The sequence below is a fragment of the Pongo abelii genome, chromosome 1 (genome assembly GCF_028885655.2).
Source record: "Pongo abelii isolate AG06213 chromosome 1, NHGRI_mPonAbe1-v2.0_pri, whole genome shotgun sequence".
NCBI classification, from domain to species: domain Eukaryota; kingdom Metazoa; phylum Chordata; class Mammalia; order Primates; family Hominidae; genus Pongo; species Pongo abelii.
This window is the reverse complement of record NC_071985.2, coordinates 42,667,139-42,687,784: the sequence shown is the minus strand read 5'-3', so window position 1 is coordinate 42,687,784 and position 20,646 is coordinate 42,667,139. Positions and strand designations below refer to the sequence as shown.

General features: G+C 43.0%; 1 protein-coding gene across 2 annotated transcripts; it reads left to right on the top strand.

The window, feature by feature from the left end:
• The first annotated feature begins 2,193 nt into the window (after nt 1-2,193).
• On the top strand, nt 2,194-8,776 carry IL19 (interleukin 19). 2 transcript variants are annotated; one of them, XM_009238510.3, is made up of 5 exons: nt 2,194-2,567; nt 2,719-2,784; nt 5,657-5,809; nt 6,803-6,877; nt 8,323-8,776. In XM_009238510.3, exons 1-5 carry the CDS (start codon nt 2,424-2,426, stop codon nt 8,416-8,418), a joined length of 534 nt encoding a protein of 177 aa, XP_009236785.3. In that variant the 5' UTR covers nt 2,194-2,423; the 3' UTR covers nt 8,419-8,776. The 2 variants fall into 2 exon arrangements, with proteins under 2 accessions (XP_009236785.3, XP_009236778.2); XM_009238503.3 differs by lacking the exons at nt 6,803-6,877; nt 8,323-8,776 and having other exon boundaries at nt 5,657-6,115.
• Nucleotides 8,777-20,646: the final 11,870 nt, after the last annotated feature.

The following is a 20,646-nucleotide window of genomic DNA, read 5'->3' as shown; positions in this document are numbered from 1 at the left end:
AAAACAATCTCCCCAAGGTGGATCCACCCAGCAAACCTTGACAGCATTTCCTCTTATCCACCTGAATAAAAATGACCAGCCCTTTCCAAATGGCAGAAAGCACTGAGAGGAGACACAAGGAGCAACCCGCAAGCACCAAGTGAGAGGTGAGGCTCACGCAGTCCGTCGTCAGGGGCTGATATGCACCGCCATCCTAGCCCTCCTCCTTCACGGCCGCAGGGAGGTGACCTGTTACCATTGCGTATGGCTATGATGTTCCAGATGCTGGGTAATTGGTAGAATGGGAAGGGGTACTCTATAGAAGAGGTGTATTTTCTAGTATCTTATTTTCAATGAGAAGAGATAGAGAGTGGGAAAGAAGGAGCAAAGTGAAGGAAGGGTCAGGGATCTAATGTCTTTACTATTGCTTTTTTTGTTGCAAGAACTGTGTTGGGCACTTTATAATGTGTTATTATTGTTTAATCCTTTGCAATGTGAAATATCTTTTTAAATGTAAGGAGCACCACTGGTTCAGAAATGGGTTCCTGTCTGTCTGGTGTCAGGGGAGCTACTGGGATCCTAGGCTGTGATGTCAGAGGTAAACAATGTTGTAAGTGGGGTGGAGTAGCAGTAAAGACAGCCAGCTGAGGGACTCGCCCGCCTTCTCTCAAACCCTGGCTTGGGCAGGTTACTTCATTTTCTTGGTAAAATTGGAACAGAAACAGAGCCTACTTCACAGGGTGGTTGTGGGCATTAAATGAGAAAATTACGTAAAATTCTTGGGACAGTGCCCAATGCACATGGCACGCAGGATAAATGTTACCTACTACTAATATCTGAATTAGCCAAGATGTCTGGAATTGCCTCACCAAGCTAAGGGAGACATCTTTCTCCTCCACAAAATGCTCAAGTCTCCTGGCATGGGATGAGCAGGCAATATCCCACTGCTTCTGAGAGTAATCTTGTCAGAAGAAAAACTACACTCTCTTTCTTGGCTTTCTAGAAGCACCCCAGTAGCCTTTTGAGGGGACAGAGCTCTGGGGGACTCTCTATAAACTTCCCTGGCAATGGGGCCCATCCTTGTTTAGCCAGAAAGAAAGGTTGATAACAGAGGAAAGGAGCTCTTTGGCCTAATGCCTGCCACGTGGTAAGGTCTCGACATACACCTGTCTATTCCCTGGGAATGATGCCCAATCAAGGAGAGACAGGCAAAAATGGTTTCTAAACAGGATTTTCTGTTTCCTGGCTTTCCAGACTTTCCAGAGAAGGAGCTGGGAATCCTGAGGAAGGCATGGGGAGTGGGGTCAGCTGCGGTTCACACTCACACGTGTGAGTTACAGCAGCTTTAACTATAGCTCTGCAGTCCTCGCACTGGCTCCCTGTGTCTGATGCCCTCTTCTCCTCCACGGCCACACATGATACACTTACCTTGGCACACACAGCTGTAAATGGGAGATCTCCGTGGGCACCATGCAAAGTGCACAGCAGAGGGCTACTCTCGTCACATGTGTTGTCATAAGACGTGCGTTAAGGCTAAGCTCTATTTATAAGCTTGTGAAATGTGGGTGAAAACAGAGATAACCCCATAAGCTGTACCATTATATTTTACGCACTTTTCTCTGTGTGCATTATATGGCACAATACAAAGTGGTTAAATGAAGAGGCAGCAAGAAAGACAGATGCAAGAAGAGTAAGAGAATGAGAAGAGGTAGCAAACCTCTCAGGCTCTGGCCCTGGCTATGAAGCAGCTAGCTGCAAACATGCCCCTCATACCCTTTGGCTCAGCAGGTGACCGACGGGAAGTTGCCAAGCTGCCCTCTACCATTGGCTTCTTCCCCTAGCTCCTCACTGTGGCTAATTAGTTCTTGAAGATGCCTTGTGCCTCCCTTTCCCATCCTCTCCAGAAGGTGAAATCTCCACAGCTGGCTTCAAACAAATGATTTTAAGCAGATATACTCTTGAGGTTTATAATAAAAGGGTGTTACTTATTTCAGGGGCAAACATCAAAAACCAAGTGTGTTTTTATGGTTTTTCACATCTGTTGCCGAATTCCTAGGGCATCTTACCAACCCTGCTTTTCCTATTTAATTTATTAAAAACAATGCTTTTCACCCCCGTTGACAATGTAGGCTGTGTTGAGTCATAGGAGAGTGATATGCACACAAGTATGCTTTCTGGGACTTAAGAGAGTGGTGTATCGTGTTTTCTGGGGTGGAGATGGGGGCATGGGGTGAGGGTGGGGAAGAACTCATATCCAGTTGACTCAAGAAAACCAGAGGAGATACATACCCCTGAAACTCCTCAAGGCTGAAGTGTTTAGTGTTGTTTTCTTGTATTCCGCCTGGGCTGCCTTCGAGGCTGGAAGGGGGCGTTAATCAGGGGTCTTCTTTTTCATTGCCCTCCACTCTTGGCTGGACAGCTGACTTCCTCCCCTTTCTGCAGGCATGAAGTTACAGTCTGTTTCCCTTTGGCTCCTGGGTACAATACTGATATTGTGCTCAGTAGACAACCATGGTCTCAGGAGATGTCTGATTTCCACAGACATGCACCATATAGAAGAGAGTTTCCAAGAAATCAAAAGAGCCATTGTGAGTATGGGTTGGTTTAAAGGTGTGGGTGACGGGGTATGCCTCCCCTTACATCTTAGCTTGAAAATGAGTTCCTTCTCATTACCTTTTGCATCTCAGAAGAATATAGGATACTGATTGCTTATGTCTGTTCTTATGTTTCCCTCCACAGCAAGCTAAGGACACCTTCCCAAATGTCACTATCCTGTCCACATTGGAGACTCTGCAGATCATTAAGGTATTGGCCTGTGTCTGCTTTTTCCAGTATTTTTATCTTCATGTCTAAATGGCTCTGGGCTGAGAAAGAAATCCCTACCTTGTCCCCTTCTCTTTCCTAATCTCTACTGTACTCTAAATGCACCAGGCTTCTTTGTCAGATGATGTATTAGGGCACGCTAGTGTCCCAGGGACATGTAACCCCTGGGAGGAATTAAAGAAGTGCCGCTTCCTAGAGAGTGATTGGGGGTGCCAAGTGCTCAGAGGGGACAGGATTTCTGTGGCTTGGGGGTAATTTTGGAAGGTCCCATGGAGGTAGCTAAGAAAACAAACAGTGACTTAAAACCCGAGGAGGTTGTAGATCAGTGGATAAGAGGGGGGAAGGTATTTGGGCAGGATAAGAGAATGGGTGTAAGATCAGTGAAGGTCGGATATAGAGGTGACCAGGTTTGTGACCCGAAGGACATACAAGTGAGTGGTGGGAGATGAGGTGAAAAAATACCCTGGAGTCATTTTATAAAGATCCCTGGAGCCAGGCTGAGCCTCAGGCTTATAATATAGGCAATAGGCTGGGGGCAGTGGCTTATGCCTGTAATTTCAGCATTTTGGGAGGCTGAGGGGGGTAGGATTGCTTGAGGTCAGGAGCTTGAGACCAGCCTGAGCAACATAGCACGACCTCATCTCTACAAAACAAAACAAAACAAAACAATTAGCAGGGCATAGTGGCATGCAACTGTAGTCCCAGCTACTTGGGCGGCTGAGATGGGAGGATTGCTTGATCCTGGGAGGTCAAGGCTGCAGTGAGCCATGATTGTGTCACTGCACTCCAACCTGGGTGCCAGATTGAGACACCCAAAAAGAATAAAAGAATGTGTGTTAGGGCATGCTAGTGTCCCAAGGACTTGGAACCCCTGGGAGGAATTAAAGAAGTGCCACTTCCTAGAGAGTGACTGGGGGTTCCCAGTGCTCAGAGGGGATTAGGATTTCTGTGGCTTAGGGGTAATTTTGGAAGGCCCCATGGAGGTATAAAAGAATAAAAGAAAATAATAGCAGCAATAGAGAGTCAATGAGATTTTTGAGCCCAAAGTTATATGACCATAAATTGTTTTAGAAAGACAATCCGGTGCTGTTCTTACAATGGACAACGTGAGGCAGGAAAGCCAGTGACAAGATCTGCCCAACCATCTAGACAGGAGGTGATGAAAGTATGTTACGAAATAGCTGGCTTACCAGGTGATCATTGATTTTACAAAAAGGCCCATGAGAGATGCCTTTAAAAGTGAGCTCCTCCAGTCCTGGGAAGTATTCTAGACAGATCCAGTTTTGGGAAGGATTTTATATGACAGAGTGTAAGGTATATTTGTATTGTGTTACTTTTTTCTCAGGTTTCTCTGCATACGTGAGAGAGACACACACACACCTCTTCATAATTCTTCTAAGCAGTGATTTACTTGTGGTGAAGAGATGTAGCCACTTACTAAATAATATTCTAGCCAACTGTATTATAGACACATAAGATATGACAGATGGAAGGGACCCAAAAGACCATCTATTCCAAAACCATCATTTTCAAATGAGGACAGTGAGACCTTGGGAGGGAGCATGACCAGTTAGTGGCAGAGTTAGGAACAGACCCCCAAATATATGCCCGCATCTTCAGATTCTTTCTCCTCTCAAGGTTGGGAAGTAGCTCATGTGGAATAAGAAAAGGTGTCAATAAGGATTCAGGTCCCTTCCCTTTCCCTTCCCTTTCCCTTCCCTTCCCTTCCCTTCCCTTCCGTTCCCTTCCCTTCCCTTCCCTTCCCTTCCCTTCCCTTCCCTTCCCTTCCCTTCCCTTCCCTTCCTCTCTCCTTCCCTTCCTTTCTCAACCCCACCTTCCTTTTTTCTGCAGTGTTCCTTTATCTAGTACCACAAGTCTTTCATAGTGCAGAGGGGTGTAACATTTTGCCCTTCTGGTTAAGGGAATCAGCAATAGTGAAGGAAGAGAAGGGTTTTTGTGTTGCCATCTAGGAAAAGCTGACACTGGGGCCAAGGAGGCTTTGCTTCTTGAATGAAGATGGATGTGCTGTCCCACCGTTAACCACTCCCTGCTTAGACTGAACAGTTAATCTTCTGCAGAGTAACTGGCTCTCAGGGCAGATGGCACGCAAACTTCTAGAAGGAAACTGTCTAGCCAACTTCTCTGGGCTGTGCCTGGGAATTTAGAGGCTATTTCTTTGGGACATCTGCACTCTGCAGGCTGCAGACCTACCCAAATATGCCCATTTCTGCAGCTGTCGGTCTCTCTTGCAAATCTCAGCCTCATTCCAATGATCTTTCTGGTTTTAAAAGGACAGACTACAGGAGAGATGAGCAGTGTGGCCCAGAGTAAGGTGGCCAGAATGAATGCAGTGTGATTACAGTTGGAGGAATGCATACTTAGCAGGATGACTGGCATGCAACAGCCCTTGCATGTTGGCAGATGGGAGACATAACAGAGAGGCAACTTCAGCCCCTGTAGTGTAGGGAAGTTCTTTTCAAGAAAGCTGCTCAGCCATCAGTCCTTTTAAAAAGGAGGCAACCGGTTCCTGGAAAGATTTCAGTGGAAGTTAGTGACGACATGTTAGGGATACTGTAGAGAGAATTAGCCTATGATGGATTCTGGGCCCCATCCTTAGTAAATGTATTTCTCGGCCATTCAAAAAAAGGGGAGAACTGGAATCTCTTCTCACTATTTTTGTCATAAGTAGCTTTGATGGGAATAAGAGAGGATGAACACTCTGAGACTATTACGAATTTTTCCAAAATGACTTTTAGTTCTCTCATGTGTTGCTGCCCCTACCCAAATGGACTGCCCTGGTCTCCAACATAATGAGAAAAGAGGCCTCTAGTGTTTCTCTAATTTGTGTTTGTAGCCCTTAGATGTGTGCTGCGTGACCAGGAACCTCCTGGCGTTCTACGTGGACAGGGTGTTCAAGGATCATCAGGAGCCAAACCCCAAAATCTTGAGAAAAATCAGCAGCATTGCCAACTCTTTCCTCTACATGCAGAAAACTCTGCGGCAATGTGTGAGTCACTGGGTCAGGATTCCAGCATCTGCTCCCCGTCTGCCCCAGGAGAGGCCAGGAAGTGCTGGCCCCCATCGGCCTCCTGATATGGTGCTTGGAGTCAAAGGAAATTCTCTGCGCACGTCCACGGGGAGAACTGTTGAGAACCTCTCCCAGTGGTCACTGCTTCCCCAGGGCTCCCTGCCCTCTGACAACTCCTCAGATGGTCTCCTCCTAGATAACCCTCCTGGGGTGACCAACTTATGTCAACATATTCCTTAGTAAGAGGCATGGCAAAGACTCCAGTTCTACTATAAGCATACCCCTGGTTTCTTTATTTTTGGCCCTTTGGTGTCTTTACATCAATAAACCTCTGGGTAGTTCCTTGGTATGGCCTATCCCTAAGGGTTGCCTAGAAATTCATTGCGATCTATTCAAATCCAACATCAGAAGCAAAACCAACAGAAACCAACAAAAACTTAGACCAGGAGAGAACCTGGGCTCTAGCCCCATTCCTGTGAGACTTTGTGGCAAGTGATTTCACCTTTCTGTGCCTCAGATTCTAAAATTGTTAGAAGAGTTGAGGGCCCCTGTCCTACTTGCATTAATATGATAATGATAATGGACTCAAATGAATTCACCTAACCAGTTGTTTAATTAATAATTTGTTAAAATTAATTATATAATTAATAATTAATATTTAACAAATGTTTGTTGAGTGCCTACCCTGTGGGATGCAGCACTCAGAGTGGTGATAAGACAGATATGGTGCCTGCTTTCCTAGTGCTGACAGTCTGATGGGCTCTAAATGCAGAAAAAAGAAATGGCGTGGGCAGAGGCAGGTGACTCTACAGACAAGCTCTATTCTTCTGTGGCCGCTCCCACCTGAGTTTACTCATCTGACTCTCACTGTGGGAGGGAGAAGAAATGTCACTTCTCATGTGGGGAGGTAGGAGTAAGACAGGGCCAGACTGGAAATGTCCTCTGATAGGAGCTTCCTCCACTTTATCACAGCAGGAACAGAGGCAGTGTCACTGCAGGCAGGAAGCCACCAATGTCACCAGAGTCATCCACGACAACTATGATCAGGTAAGATCTGGGAAGAGGTTGGGGAAGGTGAAAGATGAGAGGTAGATCAGGAGGGTGCCAGCTCTTCAGCCTCCTCTCCACTTAAATTCATGCATTCACTCTATAAGCAGTCATTGTGGGCAGGCCTCAATTCTCTGTGTCTGTAAAGAGAGTTTTGATCTTACCTCATTTGCTAATCTCTTGGGCTCCCCATCTCCATCATTCCTCCACCATTTTCTCATACCCTCATATATCAAGCCTGACCTGTATGATTTGGGGAAAGCACCCACTGCTTAAGATGGGATGACACAGAGAGAGCAAAGATCCCCCATGAAATGTGAGCTGTTACGCCTGAAACGTGTTACCTGCACGCTGTCACTGCGATCACTACCTGCCCCGCCGTATTGTGTGTAGTGATGAAGACACGGTACTTCTCACGTTAATGTTGGTGTAAAATGCACATCTCACGTGGATGTAGAGGAAGAAGCAGTGTTTCTCATGAGCATCAGTTCAAGATCTTGTTAAAATGCAGATTCTGGCTCAGCACGGCTGGGGTGAGCCTGAGTTTCTGCATTTAGATCACACTGTCAAATGATACCAGTGCTTTGAATAGCAAGAGTTAGGGAGTCTGTTATGGGCTCTGCTTCTTTGTGGAGAGGCTCTGTAAGATAATGTTATAGAAATAGCTAAGAGTTACATGGTTCTTACTATAAGCCAGGTATCGTTCTAGGCACACAAGTATTAACACACATTTGTCCTTCCCAACAATGCTATGAGTCATTATCTGCATTGGATACATTAAGAAACTGAGGCTCGAGCAGGTGAAGTAACTAAACTAAGTTCACACTGCAACTGCATGGCAGAGGTAGGATTCAATTCCATGCTGCCTGGCTCTACAGGATGTGCTAAAAGCATGAACTCAGTCTGCCGAGGAAGGAGGTGGAATAAGGCAGGAGACTTGGGTTTCATTTCCAGCTCTGTTACTAACTGGCTGTGTGACATTGGGTAGGACACTTGCTCTAGGGGCTTTAGTGCTCTAATATGTCAAATGAGGACAACATGCTCTCCCTACCCACTGTCCAGCACCCCAGGGACAAAGATGTTCTGGGATAACAGAAGCACTAAAGCAAGCTGATGTGGAGAAGAAAATCAGCAGAACTGGCCAGTAAGGCAGATTTTTTTTCCTGTGAAAAACAGAGGAAAAAAAAAAACTTGAGGGAAAAGAATGAAGAATTTTAAAGTTCTGTTTATAAGGAGCTGACATGATTTAACTGCTTGCTTGTGGGGAAAAAAATTGGTTGCCTGCGAGGAAAATAATATTGAGTCTGTATGTTATGCAAATATATTTCGTGACAAAAAGCAAAAACAAAAACAAAACCTTGTGGGAACCAGCATATGAAGAAAGTGACTGGAAAACCATTACACAGTCTAGAAAGGTGGGTTCTTACAATGATCTCTGATTTCAGCTGGAGGTCCGCGCTGCTGCCATTAAATCCCTGGGAGAGCTCGACGTCTTTCTAGCCTGGATTGATAAGAATCATGAAGTAACGTCCTCAGCCTGATGACAAGGAACCTGTGTAGTGATCCAGGGATGAACACCCCCTATGCGGTTTACTGTGGGAGACAGCCCATCTTGAAGGGGAAGGAGATGAGGAAGGCCCCTTGCAGCTGAAAGTTCCACTGGCTGGCCTCAGGCTGTCTGATTCCACTTGAAAATGGCCAAAAAGTCTACTGTGGTCTTTATAATAAACTCTATCTGCTGAAAGGGCCTGCAGGCCATCCTGGGAGTCAAGGGCTGCCTCCCCTCTAATTTATTGTGAATTTATATAGTCCATGTCTGTGATGTCAGCTGAGTGATATCCTGTAGTACACATTGTACTGACTGTTTTTTCTGAATAAATTCCGTATTTTACCTATGAATGGAGGGATCTTTTCATTCAGGGAGAGTCAGTCAAGACTGAGGACAGGGTGTTTCTGACAGAGGGATGGTAGTCATGGTGACAAAGCTGAACAAGCACAGACACAAGTAAGTAGAGCGGCCACTGGGTAGAGAGGCCAAAAAGGGTACCAACATCTAGATGGACACTGCATAGATGATTCAGAGCACAAATGCGTATCTTTCAGATTTCATATCACATGCTTTAATGGAAAGAACAAGACCTCTGAAGTCCAACTGATCTGGTTCCAATCCTATGTGACTTTGAACAAAGCACTTAATGTTTCTAAGACTCAGTGTCCTCTATCGTAAAGTGGAGATATTAACACCAGTCCTGTAGTGTTGCTGTGAGCATCAAGTAAGGAAAAGGTCCCTCATGACCTCAGCAGGGTGGGAGACAGCAAGGTACAATATAAAGACTGCCAATTCAGGGGCCACCTTCTGGTTCTAAGGCATCTCCTGCCATGAATTTCCCAGGGCAGGTCAGTACATTTCTTTGGTCCTTAGTTGTTGGTAGTGTGGATACTGACCCTTCTGTACTACCTGCTCCATATGATTATTTATTTATTTATGAAGACAGGGACTCACTCTGTCACCCAGGCTGGAGCACAGTGGCATGATTGTAGCTCACTGTAGTCTCAAACTCCTAGCTCAATCAATCCTCCCTCCTCGGCCTCCCAAAGTGCTGGCATTACAGACATGAGCCACCACACCTGCCTCTATATAATCATTTAAAAGCTGGAGTCATTATGAGGCCTTTGACAACCCTGATATCTGCACACACACCCCTCCTGGCTGTTTCCCCCAGCTGTGTCCCTGCTCCTTCCCCGGGCTCACTCTGACCCAGCCATAGTGGTTTGCTCTGTGTTTCTCAAACACACCAGGCATGTTCTCACCATACAGTGTATGCACTTTGTGTACATGCACACTCATAAACTGAGGTAGGGTTAAAAAATAAAACAAACCCTCCACACAGTATGCGTTAATGGGATTCATAGGCTATTAGGGAGTAGGGTTGTTTGCTGAGGACCTAACCTTTCCAAAGTGACCTTGGATGGGCACCCACCCTGAGCAGGCTGGGTGATGGCAGTTATAGCATTTCTGATCTTTTATCACTGCCCTGGGATGTGCTTCCTCTGGACACCTGCATGGCTTGCACCTCCACGTCTTTCAGACCTTCACTCCAAAGGTCTCCTATTGGAGGATAACCCCCCATTTCCACCTTCAGCACACCTTGTACCCCTTTCCTGTTTATCTAGCACCCTATTTTGTTTATTAGCTGTTTCTCCACATGAATGTAAGCTTCATGAGTATAGGGATGGTTTAGTTTGTTCACTGCCTGGCACTTAGTAGGTGCTAAATTCACAATTCACCCAGATTATTTATTCAAGAAATGTGAATAACCATAAACATGTGTATAGTGCTTCCTATATGCCAGCCGATAGTCTAAGAAATATACTTCTTGTAATATAATATAAGTACATATATATATATTTCATTTAATTCTCACAACAATCCTATTGTAGGGTTTTTAGAATGAAATAAAATGAAAAAGGCCACCTCATTGATTGTTAGCGGTACTGATAATTAAACCCTAAGAAGGAAACTAGGCACAGAGAGGTTAAGTAACTTACCCTAGGCCACACATTCCATAAGTAGAAGAGCTGGGCTTCCAATTCAGGCAGCCGCATTCCAGAATGAACTATAATGTCCACAATAATGTACATATGTTGAGTTCATCATGTGCCAGGCACCAAGGTGAGAACTTATGGCTCCTCCTTTACTCCTCACGATAGTTCTCTAAGGTAAGATTATAATTATAATGTGAAGAAGTCTGCACTTTGGGAGGCCGAGGTGGGCGGATCACTAGGTCAGGAGTTCGAGACCAGCCTGGTCAACACGGTGAAACTCTGTCTCTACTAAAAATAGAAAAACTAGCCAGGCATGGTGGCGGGCGCCTATAATCCCAGCTACTGGGGAGGCTGAGGCAAGAGAATTGCTTGAACTCGGGTGGCAGAGGTTGCAGTGAGCCGAGATTGCTCCACTGCACTCCAGCCTGGGTGACAGAGCTAGACTCTGTCTCAAAAAAAAAATTGTCTGGAGATTAGTGAGGTTTGACTATACACCTAAGGCCGTGTTTCTAGTTGTAGAACTGAGATTCAAACTCCGGGTGTCCTACTCCAAAGCCTGAGCCCTCCATCATGATGGTTTGTGGCTTGTGCATCTTGCTCATGTGACAAGAAGCCCACAAGAGAAGGTGATTTACTGGCATAATGACCTGCACCTGTAGGAAATATTGTTATCATCAATGGTAGTAGAAGTACTAGTAGGAGAGGAGGAGGAGCAGGAGGAAGATAATTGAAGAAGAGCTCACCCTTTCTGAGTGAAAGGGTGTATCTTTAGTATCTTGCTTAAAATTCTCCTAGGTCTCTTGTTTGCTTCCTTTCCTCATCTACTTTTCCTTTCTCTTTTTTCAGACTTGAAGAATATGTCCCAATGCTTTTTGAGTTCGCAGTAGGTCTGGCATAGTGGGGTGTGTGTGCGTGTGTGTGTGTGTTTGTGTGTTTTTCTTCACAGAGCTGGTGCTTAAGAAATAAATGCTAAGAACCCAATAGTAACATTATCTCCCAAACCATGCTGAGTCCTCTGTCAGCCCCTAGTAGGTACCCTTGAAAATTCTGGAGCTCACTTCCACTGCTAAGGTGCAAGGGGAGGGAACCTATGTCATGCACCAGGGCCATGACAGGTACTTTACACATAGGACCTCATTCAAGCCTCAGAGGAAGCCAAGGGGGTTGGAGTTCTTATCCTCACACGGTCAGTGAAGGCATCTTAGGCTCAGGGAGGTGGGGGAGCTTGCCCAAGTCCACATAGCTTTAGGATGGCAGATCCAGAAAATGAATCCAGGCCCCATCTTCCTGGCTTTGGTGCCCTCTCCTTTTGCTGCTAGGGGAGTTCATTTTACCCTGGACAAGACTGTATAACCTAGGACGCAGGTTACCACGTCGAATGCCAGCAATGCAGATAACTAAACCCAGATGCACCAAAAGGGGCTTGGACTAACTAGCCACAAGCTTCTGAAGTTACACATGAATTTATGGACCTACACAGAGCAAAGGAGCAGAGGCCAACTTCTGAGTGTGTCACGCAATGTTCCCGGCCCAGCTGAGGCCTGGGCTCCTCCTGGGGATGCTCTATCCTCCTTCCATCTTCCAGAGCAAATTGTTAATAGCCACACATGTTCATACTGCTGAAACTTCATACTGCTGAAAAAGGCACTGAAGAGGTAGGAAAAACTGTCTTGAATCGCTGATGCCACCCTGTCCCCAATCTCCCAGCAGTGGCAGTGTGGTACAGAGAGCAGTTTTGTGTGCTGGGGAGAGGGAGAGTGCAGCAATTGTGAGGTATTAAAATCAGTACTGTCCTTGTTATAGGAGAAAGCAAAACTGGAACACATTCACCTGATGCCCACCCGTGGAGGGAGATTTAAACCAGCCCTACCCAGAGGGGAGTCACTGACCCCAACAGTCAGAACTTGAGTTTCTGCAAGCCTTACCACTGTGGGCTAAAGTGCTCTGGGGTTCTAAATAAACTTGAAATTCAGTCTAGGTCACAAGGACTGCAACTCCTAGGCAAGTGCTAGTGTTGAACTGGGCCCAGAGCCAGCAGACTAGGGTGTGAATGCACACAATATACTGAGACACCAGCCAAGGCAGCTAAAGTGGTACCAGCATTACCCCTCCTCTAACCCCAGGCTGCACAGCTCATGGTTCAAAATAATGAGACTCCTTCCTTCCACTTGAGGAGTGGAGACAAAAGAGTAGGGAGGACTTTGTCTTATATCTTGGATACCAGCTCAACCACAGAAGGATAGGGCACTGGTCAGTCATGAGGCCCCCTTTCCAGGCCCTAGCTCCCACTTGACATTTCTAGGCACCCCCTGGGCCAGAAGGGAACCAGTTGCCTTGAAGGGAACACAGTTTTGGCAGGATTCATCACCGGCTAACTGAAGAGCCCTTGGGCCCTGAATAACCAGCAATGATATCCAGGTACTATGTCGAGGGCCTTGGGTGAGACTCTGAGACTTGCTGGCTTCAGATGAGACTCAGCACATTCCTAACTATGGTAGCTATGGGGTGAGACTTCTTCTGCTTGGGAAAAGTGGAGGGAAACATAAAGGGGACTTTGTTTTGCACCTTAGGTACCAGCTTGGACACAATGGGGTACAGCACCAACTGGGCTCCTGGGGTCCCTGATTCTACAACTTGGCTCTTGGATGGCATTTCTGAACCTGCCCTGGGGCACAGTGGAGCCCACAGCCCTGAAGGGTGAGTCCCAGGCCTAGAAGCATTCACCGCAAGCTGACTGAAGAGCCCTTGGGAACACTGACAGTAGTGTGGCAGTATTCTCTGTGGGCCTGAAGTGGCGGTAGCTATCCGATGAGGCTCTCCTGCCTTTGGAAAGGGGTGGAAAGAGTGGGAAAATCTACATCTTGTGATTTGAGTGCCAGCTCAGGTGCAGTACAATAGAGAACAGAACACAGGGTAGACTCCTGAGGTTTTTGACTCTAGTCTCTGACTCCCAGATAGCACCTCTGGGGGCCTGGGGGAACTTGTCACCCTGATAAGAAGACTCTAGTCTCTGACTCCCAGATAGCACCTCTGGGGGCCTGGGGGAACTTGTTACCCTGATAAGAATAACACAGGCCTGGCTGGCTTTGCTACCTGTTGATTGTAGGGCCCCAGGGCCTTGAGCAAACGTAGGCAGTAGCTAGGCAATGGTTACAGAAGGCCTTTGGTGAGACCCAGTGCTGTGCTGGCTTCAGGTCTGACCCAGCACAGTCCTTGGTGGCCACAGGGGTGCTTGTGTCACTCCACCCTGAGCTCCAGGTGTCTCAAAACAGAGAGATAGACTGTTTTGGAGAAAGTAAGGGAAGGAAACAGGAATCTTTGGCTGGTAATCCAGAGAATTCTTCTGGATCTTGTCCAAGATTGTCAAGGTGGTACCTCTACAAGTCTGCAAGAATCACAGTGTTACTGGGCTTGGGGTGCCCCCTAAAGCAGATAGAGCTTAGATCACAACACTCAAGTCCTTTTGAACATCTGGAAAGCCTTCCTAAGAAGGACAGGTACAAACAAGCCCAGACTGTGAAGATTACAATACCTCTTACAATTAATAGCTAAATGCCTAGACACAGACAAACATCTATAAGCATCAAGATAATCTAGGAAAATATTACCTCACCTAGTGAAATAAATAAGGCACCAGGGACCAACCCATCCTGGAGAAACAGAGATATGTGACCTTTCAGGAAGAGAATTCAAAATAGCTGCATTGAGAAAACCCAAAGAAATTCAAGATCACACAGAGAAGGAATTCAGAATTCTATCAGATAAATTTAACAAAGAGGTTGAAATAATGAGAAAAATAAAGCAGAAATTCTGGAGCTGAAAAATGCAATTGGCATACTGAAGAACACATCAGTTTTGTGTGTGTGTGTGTGTTTTCTTTTTTTTTTTTTTTTGACAGAGTCTCGCTCTGTCGCCCAGGCTGGAGTGCAGTGGGCGATCTTGGCTCACTGCAAGCTCCGCCTCCCGGGTTCACACCATTCTCCCACCTCAGCCTCCCCAGTAGCTGGGACTACAGGCACCCGCCACTGCGTCCGGCTAATTTTGTTTTTGTATTTTTAGTAGAGACGGGGTTTCACCGTGTTAGCCAGGATGGTCTCAATCTCCTGACCTCTGATCTGCCCGCCTCAGCCTCCCAAAGTGCTGGGATTACAGGCGTGAGCCACTGCGCCCGGCCACATCAGAGTTTTTTAATAGCAGAATTCAGCAAGCAGAAGACAGGCTATTTGAAAATACAGAGCAAGAGGAGACAAAAGAAAAAGTAATAAAAAACAATGAAGCACGACTACAGGATCTAGAAAATAACTTCAAAAGGGCAAATCTAAGAGTTATTGGCCTTAAAGAGGAAGTAGAGGGGTAGGGGTAGAAAATTTATTGAAAGGAATAATAACAGAGAACTTCTCAAGCCCAGAGAAATATATTAATATTGAACTACAAGAAGTTTATAGAACACCAAGCAAATTTAACTCAAAGGAGACTACCTCAAGGCATTTAATAATCAAACTCCCAAAAGTCAAAGATAAAGAAAGGATCCTAAAAGCAGGAAGAAAAAAGAAACAACGTACACCGTAGCTTCAATACATCTGGCAGCAGACTTTTCAGTGGAAACCTTGTAGGCCAAGAGAGAGTGGCATCATGACCTATTTAAAGTGCTGAAGGAAAAAACTTTTACTGTAGAATATCAGATCTAGTGAAAATAGCCTTCAAACATGAAAAAGAAATAAGGCTTTCCAAGACAAACAAAAGCTGAGAGATTTCATCAACACCAGACCTGTCCTGCAAGAGATGTTAAAGGGAGTGCTTTAATCAGAAAGAAAAGGATGTTAATGAGCAGTAAGGAATCATTTGAAAGTACAAAACTCACTGGTAATAGTAAGTGCACAGAAAAATACAGAATATTATAACACTGTAACTGTGGTATGTAAACTACTTTTATCTTAAGTAGAAAGACTAAACAATGAAAAATTATGAAAAATAGTAACTTCCACTTGAGGAGTGGAACAAGTTTTCGAGACACAGACAGTACAATAAGATATAAATAGTAACAACAAAAAGTTAAAAAGTGTGGGAACAAAGTTAAGGCATAGAGTCTTTATTAGTTTTTTTTTGCTTGCTTTTTGTTTCCTTGTTTATGCAAACAGTGTTAAGTTGTTATCGAGTTAAATTAACGGACTATAAAATAGTATTTGCAAGCCTCATGGTAACCTCAAGCCAAAAAACATACAACGGATACACACATACACAAAAATGAAAAGCAAGAAACTAAATTCTATCACCAGAGAAAATCGCTTTCACTAAAAGGAAGACAGGAAGGAAAGACAGAAGAAAGGGAAGGTCACAAACCAGACAGAAAACAAATCACAAAATGGCAGGAGTAAGTCCTTACTTATCAATAATAACATTGAATGTAAATGGACTAAATGCTCCAATCAAAAGACATAGAGTGTTTGTTTTTTTGTCCTTGTGATAGTTTACTGAGAATGATGATTATGTATACATATGTAACTAACCTGCACATTGTGCACATGTACCCTAAAACTTAAAGTACAATAATAATAAAATAAAAAAAAGACGTAGAGTGACTGAATGGATTTTTTAAAAAAGACTTAACGATCTACTGCCTACAAGAAACATATTTCATCTATTAAGACACACAGAGTAAAAATAAAGGGATGGACAAACATATTCCACGCAAATGGAAACCAAAAAAGAGCAGGAGTGGCTACACTTAAATCAGACAAAATAGATTTCAAGACAAAAGCTGTAAGAAGAGACAAAGAAGATCACTACATAGTGAAAATGGGTCAATTCAGCAAGAGGATATAACAATTTTAAAGACATATGAACTTGATACTGGAGCACCCAGATATATAAAGCAAATATTAGAACAAAAGAGAGATAGACCCTGATACAATAAAAGCTGGAGACTTCAACAGCCCACTTTCAGCACTGAAAAGATCTTCCAGACAGAAAATCTACAAAGAAACTTAGTCTGCACTATAGACCAAAAGAACCTAATAGATATTTACAGAACATTTCATCCAACTGCTGCAGAACACACATTCTTTTCCTCAGCACACGGCTCATTCTCAAGGATAGACCATATGTTACGTCACAAAACAAGTCAAAACATTTAAAAAAATTTGAGATACCAAGCATCTTCTCTGACCACAATGGAATAAAACTAGAAACGAACAGCAAGAGGAATTTTGGAAATTATACAAATACATGGAAATTAAACAATATGCTCCTGAATAACCAGCAGGTAAATGAAGAAGGAAATTGAAAAATTTCTTGAAGCAAATGATAACAGAAACACAAGATGCCAAAACCTATGGGATACAGGAAAAGCAGTACTAAAAAGTAAGTTTATAGCTATAGTGCCTACATGAAAAAAGAAGAGAAATGTCAACTAAATAACCTAACAATACATCTTAAACAACTTGAGAAGTAAGAGCAAACCTAATCCAAAATTAGTAGAAGAAAAGAAATAATAAAATCAGAGCAGAAATAAATGAAATTGAAATGGAGAAAACAATACAAAAGATCAACGAAACAAAACGTTGGTTTTTTGAAAAGTTAAACAAAATGGACAAACCTTTAGCCAGACTAACTAGGAAAAGAGATTCAAATAAATAAAATCGGAGACGAAAAAGGAGACATTACAATTGATACCACAGAAATTCAAAGGATCATTAGTGGGTTACTATGAGCAACTATATGCCAACAAATTGGAAAATCTAGAAGAAAGGAAAAAATGAAAAAATTCCTAGACACATATAACCTATCAAGCTTGAAGACACATACAATCTATCAAGCTTTTGAAGAAATCCAAAACCTGAACAGACCAATAACAAGTAACAAGATTAAAGCTGTAATAAAAAGTCTCCCTGTGGAAAAAAAAAGCCCGGGACCCGATGGCTTCACTGCTGAATTCTACAAGCATTTAAAGAACTAGTATCAATCCTACTCAAACTATTCTGGAAAATAGAGGAAGAGGGAATATTTCCAAACTCATTCTATGAGGCCAGTATTATCATTGGCTCATTCTCAAGGATAGACCATATGTTAGGTCGCAAAACAAGTCAAAACATTTAAAAAAAAGGAAATATCAAGCATCTTCTCTGACCACAATGGAATAAAACTAGAAACCAATAGCAAGAGGAATTTTGGAAATTATACAGATACATGGAAATTAAACAATATGCTCCTGAACCACAGAAATTCAAAGGATCATTAGTGGTTACTATGAACTACTAAAGACAAAGCCAGGCAAAGACCCCTCAAAAAAAGAAAACTACAGGCCAATGTCTCTGATAACTATTGATGCAAAAATCCTCAACAAAATACTGGCAAACTGAATTTCACAATACATTAAGATCATTCATCATGACCAAGTGGGGTTTATCCCTGGCATGCAAGGAGGTTTCAACATATGCAAATGAATCCATGTGATACATCATATCAACAGAATGAAGGATAAAAACCATGTGATTATTTCAATTGATGCCAAAAAAGCATTTGGTAAAATTTAACATCCCTTCATAAAAATCCCCAAAAAACTAGATATAGAAGGAACATACTTCAACATAATAAAAGCCATATAGGACATACTAACAGCGAGTATCATGCTGAATGAGGAAAAACTGAAAGCCTTTCCCCTAAGATATGGAACACCACGAGGATGTCCACTTTCACCACTGTTATTAAATGTAGTACTTGAAGTGCTAGCTAGAGCAATCAGGCAAAAGAAAGAAATAAAGGGCATCCAAATTGGAAAAGAAAAAGTCAAATTATTCTTGTTTACACATGACATAGTCTTATATTTGGAAAAACCTAAAGACTCAACCAAAAACTATTAGAACTGATAAACACATTCAGTAAAGTGGCAGGATACAAAATTAACATACAAAAATCAGTAGCATTTCTCTATGCCAGTAGTGAACAATCTGAAAAATACATCAAGAAAGTAATCTCATTTACACTAGGCAAAAATAAAATTAAATACCTGGGGATTAACAGAAGAGGTGAAAGGTCTCTATGATGACGATGATAAAACACTGATAAAAGAAATTGATGAGGACACCAAAAAATGGAAAGATATTCCATGTTCATGGATTGGAAGAACCAATACTGTTAAAATGTCCATACTACCCAAAGCAATCTACAGATTCAATGGAATCCCTATCAAAATACAGACATTCTTCATAGAAATAGAAAAACTATCCTAAAATTTATATGAAACCACAAAAGACCCTGAATAGTCAAAGCTATCCTAAGCAAAAAGAACAATACTGGAGGAATCATATTATCTGACTTTAAATTATATTTCAGAGCTATAGTAACCAAAACAGCATGGTACTGGCATAAAAACAGACATACACATGAATGGAACAGAATAGAGAACCCAGAAACAAATCTACACACTTACAGTGAACTCATTTTTGACAAAGGTGCCAAGAACATACACTGGGAAAAAGACAGTCTCTTCAATAAATGGTGCTTGGAAAACTGGATATCCATATGCAGAAGAATGAAATGAGACCCCTATCTTTCACCATATTCAAAATTCAAATCAAAATGGATTAAAGGCTTAAATCTAAGACCCCAAACTCTGAAACTACTACAAGAAAACATTAGGGAAACTCTCCAGGACATTGGCCCAGGAAAAAATTTCTTGAGCAATATTTCACAAGCCCAGGTAACCAAAGCAAACATAGATGAATGGGATTACATCAAGTTTTTCTGTACAGCAAAGAATACAATCAACAAAGTGAAAAGGCAATCAACAGAATGACAGAAAATATTTTAAAACTACCCATATGATGAGGGATTAATAACCAGAATATACAGGGAGCTCAAATAATTCTCTAGGAGAACATCTAATAACCTAATCAAAACATGGGCAAAATATTTGAATAGACATTCTCTAAAGAAGGCATACAAATGGCAAACAAGCATATGAAAAGGTGCTCAACATCACTGATCATCAGAGAAATGCAAATCAAAACTACAATGAGATACCATGTCGCTCCAGTTAAAATGCCTTATATCCAAAAGACAGGCAATAATAAATGCTGGCAAAGATATGGAGAAAAGTGAACCCTCGTACACTGTTAGTGGGAATGTAAATTAGTACAACCACTATGGAGAACAGTTTGGAGGTTCCTCACAAAACCAAAAATAGAGCTACCATACAATCCAGCAATCCCACTGCTGGGTATGTACTCAAAGGAATGGAAACTATATTGAAGAGATGTCTGCACTCCCATGTTTGCTGTAGCTCTGTTCACAATAGCCAAGATCTGGAAAATAACCTAAGTGTCTGTAAACAGATGAATGGATAAAGAAAATGTAGTACATAAACACAGTGGAGTACTATTCAGCCATAAAAAAGAATGAGGTTCAGTCATTTGCAACAACATGAATGCAACTGGAGGTCATTATGTTAAGTGAAATAAGCCAGGCACAGAAAGACAAATATCACATGTTCTCACTTATTTGTGTGACCAAAAAATCAAAACAATTGAACTCATGGAGATAGAGAGTAGAAGGATGGTTACCAGAGGCTGAGAAGAGTAGTAGGGGGTTTGGGGGGAAGCGGGGATGGTTAATGGGTAAAAAAAAAAAAAAAATAGAATGAATGGGACCTGGTGTTTGATGACCCAACAAGGTGACTATAGTCAATAGTAATTTGTTTGTACATTTTAGAATAACTAGAAGAGTATAACTGGACTGTTTGTAACATGGGAGATAAGTGCTTGAGGGGACGAATGCCCCATTTTTTATGATGCGGTTGTCACACATTGTATGTCTGTATCAAGTCATCTCATGTGCCCCATAAATATATACACCTGCTGTGTACTCACAAAAATTAAAAATTTTAATAAATGTTGATTGTCCTATTTAATGATTCTCAACTTTCCGATTTTATTTCCCATGTAACAGTGTTGTTTTAGGAGAGTTTTACTTGTACATGTATTTATTTATTTATAACTAGCAAGTATGAAGGCAAGAGACTCTGGCCCAGAGCAGCTGTACTTTCCTCTAGGTCTGCATCTCCAGATGGCTCTCTGCCGTGTCCTGGCAATGGCTCTTGTAGTTTCTGCATGGCCAACCAGGCTCCAGGTAGCCTTCCTGGTTCTCCCTGCTACTCAGGTACCCCTCCTGCAGGCTGGTCCAGTGCTCTATTCTTCCCCTGTCACAGTACTCATCAGTGTAGGACT

What these genes read in the sequence shown, in the direction of transcription:
- IL19 (XM_009238503.3), top strand. Translation starts at nt 2,424, where the DNA reads ATGAAGTTACAGTCTGTTTCCCTTTGGCTCCTGGGTACAATACTGATA. An exon ending in AAGAAATCAAAAGAGCCATT is followed by an intron (nt 2,568 to 2,718) that starts GTGAGTATGGGT and finishes TTCCCTCCACAG; the next exon opens with CAAGCTAAGGACACCTTCCC. An exon ending in AGACTCTGCAGATCATTAAG is followed by an intron (nt 2,785 to 5,656) that starts GTATTGGCCTGT and finishes TTGTGTTTGTAG; the next exon opens with CCCTTAGATGTGTGCTGCGT.